Source organism: Mastomys coucha, unplaced genomic scaffold, assembly GCF_008632895.1.
Source record: "Mastomys coucha isolate ucsf_1 unplaced genomic scaffold, UCSF_Mcou_1 pScaffold14, whole genome shotgun sequence".
Lineage (NCBI taxonomy): Eukaryota > Metazoa > Chordata > Mammalia > Rodentia > Muridae > Mastomys > Mastomys coucha.
In genome coordinates this window covers 49,690,977-49,700,938 of record NW_022196896.1, presented here as the reverse complement: position 1 = coordinate 49,700,938, position 9,962 = coordinate 49,690,977, and the positions used below count along the sequence as shown (strand labels likewise).

The 9,962-nt window shown below is 44.3% G+C and overlaps 1 protein-coding gene and 1 pseudogene across 1 annotated transcript in view; one reads left to right on the top strand and one right to left on the bottom strand.

Annotated features, from left to right (window-relative positions):
* Positions 1–2,898: 2,898 nt before the first annotated feature.
* On the bottom strand, positions 2,899–4,621 carry LOC116089090 (annotated as a pseudogene).
* Positions 4,622–5,827: 1,206 nt separating this feature from the next.
* The window catches only part of Mcm3 (minichromosome maintenance complex component 3), an 18,084-nt gene continuing 13,949 nt past the window's right edge, over positions 5,828–9,962 (top strand). The window contains exons 1-4 of the mRNA XM_031366971.1: positions 5,828–6,007; positions 8,522–8,634; positions 9,005–9,213; positions 9,649–9,779. Coding sequence (XP_031222831.1) covers positions 5,930–6,007; positions 8,522–8,634; positions 9,005–9,213; positions 9,649–9,779 — 531 coding nt within the window. The 5' untranslated portion in view covers positions 5,828–5,929. The remainder of the gene's footprint in view (positions 6,008–8,521; positions 8,635–9,004; positions 9,214–9,648; positions 9,780–9,962) is intronic.

Below are 9,962 nucleotides of genomic sequence, written 5' to 3'. Positions count from 1 at the left end.
TCGTCTGGATTTCCAGTTTAATTCCTTCAAAGGTGTTAACCTTGCTTTTAACCAGTCCATTCATTTACTCTTTCAATAACTATAATTTTCAATTCTAAAAAGCTTAGCTTACTTGAGCGGAAGTGGTACCCAGGATACCAGGCCCAGCTTCCTCATTTGCAAATTAACATCACTGTAGTCCTTTGAATTTCCAACTAATGAACGTGGCACAGAGGCATGATGATGGATAAAGAATGATTATTTCCAAAGCCACCTTCCCAGAACTCTAAAGGCTCCCAGCCAGTATGTTTGGCCTTCTCATAGCCTTGTCCTAAATTAGCACAGCAAAGAACAGGTGGCTAGCTGGGTGGACAAAGGCCAGGGAATTTTTCCATTGGGTTTGGTTTTTGATCAGAGATATTTTTTTTTTTTTTTTGAGGCTCATCAAAGAATCCAGTGAAAAGCTAGGGGGAAACAGGGCATGTTGGACCTCTCAGCTTCTTAGAGACTTTCACTTTGATCCTTGTGGTACGTGAAACATGAAATTAAGAGTGCCAATAGCCCTTTTACCCTTTCTAAAACTGACCCATCGGAGGGCACAAAGGATAGCAAAGGCCTAGTTTCTTTTCATGTAAGGATTCCCAAGGCAGAGTTGGAAGAATGGGATGCTGGAAGGGAAGCGCAGGATGAGGTGCGGGGGTGGGGACAGGGGAGGAGATGATTTATTGTATTTCACTAAAGGGCAGGAGTGAATGATCAATAGAACCATGCTGCAAATCAGGTTCTGCTCTTGTTTAGTGACATGTTCTGTACTGGACCTCATAAACACACAAAATTCTCAGATTTTTTTTTATTTTTACAACTCAACAAAATATAATCTCCCCTCCTTTTCCTCTCTCCCAGATAAAGTTTTGAAACTAATTGTTAGTGTTTCGATTGACTACAGCAGTAGTTGTGGTTTGGGGAGGTGTTGGAGGTTTTGAAGACTTGATGTTTCTTAAGTATGGTTTTTCTCTGTAGAAGATGTAATTGCTTCCCCTAACCCCAAGACAGGGCTTCTTAGCCCTGGCTGTTCTGGAACTCAGTCTGTAAACTAGGCTGGCCTTGAACTCACAGAGATTCCCTCTGTCTCTGCCTCTCAAGTGCTGGGATTAAAGCCGTGAGCCACCACTGCCCAGCTCATAATTGCTATTTTAAAGTAAAGCTTAAAGAACATTTATAGGCCAGGCAGTGGTGGTGCATGCTTTTAATCCCAGCACTTGGGAGACAGAGACAGGTGGATTTCTGAGTTAGAGCCCAGCCTGGTCTACAGAGTGAGGACAGCCAGGGCTATACAGAGAAAGCCTGTCTCGAAAAAACAAAAGCAAAAACAAAAGCAAAAACTATTTCTATTTACTTACCATTATAACCTTTGGGGCACAATGTCCAATGTAAGCCACATACACATAATTTTTTACCTCTCCCTCTTTCACATTCCTATGTATGTACAGATATGTCATTTTTGTTTAGGTTTGTGTTCTAACTACTTCTGGCAATAGGCCTCCTACACTTATGAAGATTTCGCACTTTACCACACTCACACACTCATACAGCTTTCATATCTGCTAGTTTTTCCTCTGAAATCAATCCCTCTTCTCTCTCCATGACAGGGTCTTATAGTGCAGCACAGACTGTTGTTGAACTTGAGCCTCCTTCCTCTGCTTCCCAAAGGGCTGGGGGTAAGGATGTATCCCACTACAACCATCTGTCTTTCTTTTCTTACGACTTCTTTTTGAATATCCCTTCTCTGACCTCCTTTTTGGTTTGGTTCAATATTAAACGAATCCATTTTACTCACTGAAAGGATAATCAGGGAGCCTGCATGAGTCTGACCTAGCCCCTCTGCACACTTTTATCATCCCTTGAATCCCTCTTCGACTACAATACCACCACCACCACCACCATCACCCCACCACCACCATCACCACACCACCACCACCATCACCACCACTACCACCACCACCACCATCACCACCACCGTCACCACCATCACTACCACCACCACCACTATCACCACCACCACCACCAACAACAACAACATCATTCATTTAATATGTGCTACATTCCTGAGGTTTTTCTCAATTGTTTACATACGTTGTTACTTCACTGATTATTCAAACTCTTCTTTGAGCTGGATATTATGTCTATTTGAAAGGCCAGGAAACTAAGATACAGAAGGGTTAAACAGATTGCCTATAGTTACACAATATATAAGCACAGAATTCAAACACAGTAATCAATATTGATTATCTTTGCGATCTCTAGCATATGATGTTTCTGCTGAGCCACACCACAAAGAACAGACCTGCTTGGGTGGACAAGTCTGCATATGTGGGTTATTCCTTAATCTTCTCTAGTACCTTGTCATAGTTAGTGTTTTACTGCTGTGAACAGACACCATGACCAAGGCAACTCTTATAAAGGACAACATTTAAGTGGGGGCTGGCTTAGAGGTTCAGAGGTTCAGTCCATCATCATTAACGTGGGAGCATGGCAGTGTCTAAGCCGCTGTGGTACAGGAATTGCTGAGAGTTCTACATCTTCATCTGAAGGCTGCTAGAAGACTGGATCCCAGGCACCTAGGACAGGGTCTTAATGCCCACGCCCACAGTGACACACTTACTCCAACAAGGTTTTACCTCCTAATAGTGCTACTCCCTGGGTCAAGTATGTATAAACCATCACCTACCTGAAGCATAGGCTGTCTGATCTTCACGTTTAGATGGCCTTTGTAAGAGTGTCAAGGACTGATGATAGATTTCCTGGGAGCCTAAAGCAAATTAAAAGGCACTGTTTGAAATATTTTTGCAATATATAGTGTTTAATGAATTAAAAGATACATGTTGTTTGAGGGAAGTATTGGTTTATTGTGGGTTTGTATTTTGTCCTCGGGTATTTTCTTCCTCCTCCTCCTCATTCTACTGAATAACACTAAGTTTTATTTACAGAACCCCTAGTGCGAACACAGCAGACCAATCGACCAACCCACTCCCCATTCCATTCACCTCACAGGGAGTTGCCTTTCCGTGGAGGTGGCATTGGCCTTGGCCCAGCCAGCTGTTGGAGCTGGAGCATCCACAGTGGAGTGGGGGCTCTTGATAGTCTCATCCACAGATATGATAAGGCACGCAGCCTGAGAAGCTGCTGTCAGGGGCGTTGACGTGCGCCATGGCCATGGCCAACTCCCACAGGAAGGCATGGAAGTTGTCGGTGATGTTCTCATTGTTGATGTCCACCCCATACTACATCCTGCCCTGTGTATGTTGAGCCCATAGCTTGTTGCTAATGTTTGTGGCATGAAAGCCAGCATTGTCACATAGCTGTTGTGGAATAATCCTCAGGGCCTTGGCATATGCCCCAGTCCACAGCTGCTGTTTCCCTGGAATGGTCCTTGCGTAATTCCTCAGATATTCCCGATGGCTCCACCACCAGCCACCACAGAGTCATTCTTGATGGCCCTCCTCACAATCATGGTGGCATCATGCAGGGACCTCTTTGGCTCCTCCATAAATTCCTCAGTGCCACCACAGAGGATGATGGTGCATGTCTTGGCCTTAGGGCAGCCAGTGAAGAAATTGTACATCTTGCCTCCAATTTGGGTCTCCTCAAACACCTGGCAGTGGCCCAGCACTTCTGGAATCAGAGTATTCACATTGGTCTGGATTGAGCCTCCACTGGCCATCATTATCCTCTTCAGATCCTCCTCAGGCCCACGGCCAGCACAGAACACGTCCCTATCAGCAAAGTACTGGGTGGCCACATCCACAAGAGAGAATTTAGAGAAGATGACTTTGGCTCCAGACTATGACTAACTTGTCATAGAGAATGTTCCGTTCGGCATCAAGAATTGCCTGGTAATCCTCCACCGTGTGGACTCTAATTTCAGCATTATCTTTCTCTACTTTCAGCTTTAGCTCAACATTTAAGAAGGCTATCATGGGGTTCTCATACTTCGTGGGCTGCATTTCAAACTCAGACTGAGAGAAAGTGTTCTTGGATGCAACACCAGGCACCAACTGAGACTCCTCTAGGGCTCTGCCCTGCACCTTCTTGGTACCAGTCATTTTAAGCTACAGCAACTCATCAAGCATCATCGTAGTATCCATCACCACCTTGGCAAAGAAGGCCTTCTGCTGGGAGGTCAGCTTGGAGCTCAGGGCTGTCACCGCAGACTTCTCTAGCGTCTTCCTCTGTTTTACTTTATCTTGCTTCTTTATAGTCATAGCTATCTCTTTGATTTTGTTAACAGCCAACTTGGTGGCTGTGCGGAAAGCTCAGGTGATGATCTGAGTGTGTAAGCCTTCTTCCACATAGGACTTCACCTGCTTCAGAAACTCCTCAGCCAGCAGGGTCACCAAGGTGGTGCCATCACCAACATCATCGTCTTGGGATCCGGCAATGCCCACTAAAATCTTTGCTGCAAGATGGCCACCATCAAGGAGTTTCAGAAGTAGAAATTGTTGCTTTGCCTTGGCCACCCACAATAAGTTGCCATGAGGACCAAGGGTGGTCTTGCAACCTCAACAATCACTTGGCAAGCACTGACAAGCTCACGAGTTGTTACTCACGAGCTGAGGAATGCCTTGAGAGCTATGAGTCCCCTTTTTCAACAGGATAACCTGGTGTGGGCATCATCTTGGAAGCAGCATCCGGTACCCATTCTCCTCCTCGGGGCTGCCCACTCCAAGTATTTTCTTTGGGTTGGAGACAGAAAAAAAAAGGAAGTACTTTGTATACTTTGCAATGATTTTCACTGTTTCTCCATGCTGCTTTCCTCCTAGCAATTACTCAGCCTTGTAAGTCAGCCTTGGCCCATTAGTGCCAAAGGCAGAAAGCCAACAGATCGTGAGCAAAGCAATGGAACCCTCACATATATTAACCATCTCATCAGGTTATATGCGTGTCTTCATTTTGAGCCAGAGCATAGGGGAGTCACTGGCAGAGCTCATCTGGACTTTGAAAGGCAGGTGCATGCATGATACCTTCTTCCTTCTTTTGCTTTGGAAGTGCTGGTGACTAAACCCAGGGCTCTGTGTATGTCACCCATCATCGGGCCACCAGCTGAGCTGCATTCCTTGTCTTCTTTTTTTTTTTTTTTTGGCCCGATCTGATTTTCTGCTTATCTATCTTATGTCCTTGTGAAAGTATGGAGAAATATCAATTATTTATCTCTGTGTTTTCAAGGTTACAGGTCACAGACACAGCAAGTCAAGGCTGTATTAAAGGCAATAGCATGATTCAGTGAATAAAATTTGTCTTTACACCATTTCTAACTTGCCATAAGCTATTGGAATACTAGTGATTGCTTACTGGAGAGTTTTGAATTCAGATTACTCTCATTTTGTATAGCAGGAAATGAAGGCTAGAAAACCAAGTGTGTGAGAATCAGTAATATGGAGGCTAAAGACATGGGTCAGTGGGTATCGTGTTCCTCTTTCAAAAATACAAGGTGGAGAAAGATTGAGGAAGACAAGAGATATCAACCTCTGGCCTTCATATGTACCTGTGCATATGGGATACAAACTTGGATCACCTCAGTAAATCCTAACTTCCCATTCGACAAAACTAGAAAAGCGGGGTGGTAGTGGTGATGGTGGGAAGGACCACAACTCCCAGAATGCAGTGCTTCCTAGCCTTCCTGTTGCTCAATTTCCAGAGGGTGGGTTTTGAGCCTCCTCTCTGACCCATTGGCCAGCCTTCCTATTAGGGCCGAGAAAGCGACCATTTCTCTCCAATCCAGGCACCGAATGAAAGGCTATTGAAGAAGTTAACCAATCATATCGCGTCTCTGCTTCCTGCTTCCTCCACCATAAACTTCCGTGGCGGGAAAACTTGGGAAGTTTTCGCGCCAGGGCGGAGTCACGCGTTTGTTTCGGGACTGTTTGGTGGCCGGCGATTTCGGGGCAGCGGCATGGCGGGCACCGTAGTGCTGGACGATGTAGAGCTGCGGGAAGCTCAGAGAGACTACTTGGACTTCCTGGATGACGAGGTGAGGCTAGGGCCGCGAGCCCGGTGCTGGGGTCCCGCGGGTGACCTGGCCCGGTGGTGAGGTCCCGCGGGTGACCTGGCCGGGTGCTAGGGTCCAGGCGGAGGACCAGGGCCGCTGATACTTCTTTTCTCTGCAACTTCCTGTTATCTTTGCTTTCTTCTTCAGATGTACCTCAAGATCTTAAAAGATACATTCTTTTCATGTTAATTTTACGTATTAGTTTCATTATGAAATTTCATAAACACGTAATGCATTCTGGTCTTATTTCTTAATTATCACCCACTCTTTTAATTGCTGCTTCTGATTCCCATCGTCTACTTGATATGTTCCCCAGGCCTTGTGCTTGCTGTCTTCCCCTGAGCAGGATATTTTCCTTGAAACCTCTCTTACATTAGGATATGTTAATAATACATATGGGTTTCATTATGAAACTTCATAAGCACATAATGTCTTTTGATCATTTTCGCTTTCTCATTATCTCCTCTTGTCATTTTCTTGTTCCTGCATATCTTCATGAGTTGCTAGAGTTTTCTCCAAAGTTATTTAGTTTGTCTCTGAATTCATATGTTACCCCCCAACTTGCAAGGAGTTGTAACAGATGTAAACAGATGGTCAAGCCCGGCTTAATTAACTCTTATTTGGAAGGGCTAATGTAGTTGACTCAGAGCACTCAGATTTTTTTGTTTTTAATTTTCGAGACAGGGTTTCTCTGTATAGCCCTGGTTGTCCTGGAACTCACTCTGTAGACCAGGCTGGCCTCAAACTCAGAAATCCGCCAGCCTCTGCCTCTCAAGTGCTGGGACTAAAGGCATGCACCACCACCGCCCCGGCTCAGAGGACTCACATTTAATGACTGACTTGATGCTGGTGGGGGTTGGGATGAGGACGGGACCAACAACTTATGACAGCTTTCTTTTTTTCCTCCAAATCAAAAGTGTTTTGTATGAAGGTAAAGTGGGGTTTAAGTGTAATCCAAAATTTAAAGCTATAAGATGTTGATGAGCCCTGAAAGTTTGTTAATCAATGAAAAGCAATTTAAATTTGAGTTTTAAGAGTATTTAAATTGGGCTGGTGGAGCATTGACTGCTCTTTCGAAGGTCCTGAGTTCAAATCCGAGCAACCATATGGTGGCTCTCAACCACCCATAATGAGATCTGACAACCTCTTCTGGTGTGTCTGAAGACAGCTACAGTGTACTTAATTATAATAATAAATATATCTTTTTAAAAAAGTATTTAAATTACATTTCAAATCTCTTTTTAAAAAAAAGAGTATTTAAATTACATTTCAAATATACAGCATGATTTTGAAGTATATCTGCATTCAGGTGTGTCAGCGTCCAGATTTTAAAATTAAATTTTTTGTATTAGCAAGGTGGGTTTTTTTTTCCTAAGTCTTTAGAAAAAAATGACTTAGGTCATTCTAATTCCCAATTAAAATGTAAGCATATAAGAGAACTGTTAATGATCATGGTAGTGTGTGATAAGGGATGCTGGCAAGAGGAAAAGGTTGTCTTTGGCCATCTACTTCCTGGGCACCGTTGAGACATGTGTCAGCATGCTGGCATCGTCTTGTGTAAGTGGCATAGTGTCCACTGTCATCTTTGCTGGTGTGGGCTCTAAGTAGGTCCTAGGCCCCTGCTGAGTTAGCACTTTTGAATAATGTTATGTTGACCTCCCATGGTATAAATAGTATCCCCTCATGATCAGTAACCCCTTTATAAGTTGAATGCTCAGCGGTTCCTAATGTTCTATTGATAGAGACAGCGGGTGTGTTTTCCTTGTCCAGAAGGGCATAGATAGACCTCACCCCATGATGAGGGAAGCCTGTTTTATAATGTAGGAAAGACCATCCTGCAGCTGAAGGACAGAAGTATGTTGTACCAGAGGACAAGATAAAGAGCACGGAAATGACCACCCTGCCTGTAATATGTCATTAGGTATCTCCAAGTTCTTGATGCAGTTGTAGACCCCACTGCTGAGCTTGCCTGCCTTATGACTTAACATTACTGGAATCCCTAGCTGGCTGTCCCTTCAGGCTTACTGGAAGACTCCAGTGTTTACAGATGCTCACTGTGAACCTAGCTGCTTGCTTGTTCTCTTGGCTGTTGCTCTTGAAGCAATCTTACTCTGTAGCTTAGCTTTGGACCCAGTGGCGATCCTCCTGCCTCAGATGCCTGAGTGCTAGAATTGTAGTTTAGCTCCATGCTCCACCTTAGTTCAGCTTCTAGCTTTGGAGATCCAAGCTTGCTATGAATAAAACCAAGAACCTGTAGAAAGGGGACCCTGGGTGTCTTAGGTGATCTTGACTTAATGATTCTTAGAGTCTCCTAATAGATTGTAGGTGAAATCTGAGGCCAGTGAGTGAAAGGGAGACACTGATGGACAGACTTTACATTCATCTGTTTCGAGGGTTGCTTCTGGTCTGAAAGACATGGGCGTTATGTCTTAATTTAATATCTTAATTTAATGTGTCAAATCACTTGATTTGATATGTCTTATTTCTGCTTCGCAGGAAGACCAAGGAATTTACCAGAACAAAGTTCGTGAGTTGATCAGTGACAACCAGTATCGGCTGATTGTCAGCGTGAATGACCTGCGCAGGAAAAATGAAAAGAGGGCTAACCGGTGAGCCGTCACAGGGTTTCCTGGGGGTTCCCTGCTTTTGAGGGAGGGAGGAAGGCATCGTGTTTAGATTGGAACAGGCTTCCCTGGGAAAGACCTAGATTGCACTTGGCCTACATACAGGCTGTCGTCTTCCAGAGAAGAGGTGATCTCTGGTGCTCCCATTTCTTTCCAATGTTGTACTGAGCATCATTATTTACATCTTTGATGAATTGACATTAACTTCAGTTCTGATATATTTTACCAAGTCTTACACAGTGGCAGGACAAAGTAGACATGGATTTTCTTTCACTGACCCAAGGTTGTTCCTTCCTGTTTTGAGGGTCAGTTTCCTGAGCTCTGTCTAATGGTTCTTTGTCTCCACCACACGCAGCCTCCTGAACAATGCTTTTGAGGAGCTGGTCGCCTTCCAGCGGGCCTTGAAGGATTTTGTGGCCTCCATTGATGCTACCTATGCCAAGCAGTATGATGAGTTCTACATAGGATTGGAAGGCAGCTTCGGCTCAAAGCACGTCTCTCCCCGGACTCTCACTTCCTGCTTTCTCAGCTGTGTGGTCTGTGTGGAAGGCATTGTTACTAAATGTGAGTGGATCGAAGATGGTGCTAGGGCCCTAAGAAAATGGTAGGATAGATTTAGGAGGTCTGGAAACCAGGGGAGCTGTAGTGGATCTGGGGAACTTGTAGGAAACATTGAAATTAAATAGTAAAACGTGAAGCAACTCAGAGTCCACGGCACTCAGGAACCAGCAGTGGTAGCAGAATAGTGAGTTCCCAGAGCTGGAAGAGTTCTCTTCCTTTTTCACTGCAGCCCTGAACTGCCCCTTCATTGACATCAGTGGTACTTAAAATTACACATGCATACAGTGGTACCTATATATAGATGTAAAGAAGAACAAATGACAAGTGTTAGGAAAACAGGTTAACTTATAGTATTTAAAGGCCTTGCATGAGTTTAGGTCTCACCATTGTCTGTCAGTGTGCCATTGGTTGACTTTGTGCACACCTTTGTGTCCCTAGGCTCTCTGGTTCGCCCCAAAGTTGTTCGCAGTGTTCACTACTGTCCTGCTACTAAGAAGACCATAGAGCGACGCTACTCTGACCTCACCACCCTCGTGGCTTTCCCATCCAGTTCTGTTTATCCCACAAAGGTGAGGACATGAATCAATTGGGCGTCTTGGGAACGGAATCAAGGGTAACTGTTTAAATTCAAGTACTTATACAGTATCTGGAGTCTTTATTCTAAAAGTAGATATGTGAGGTAAGGATTAATTCAGAAAAAACCGAACGGTTCAAGATAAAGTTTAATATAGATGTACTACTTTTTTTTTTTT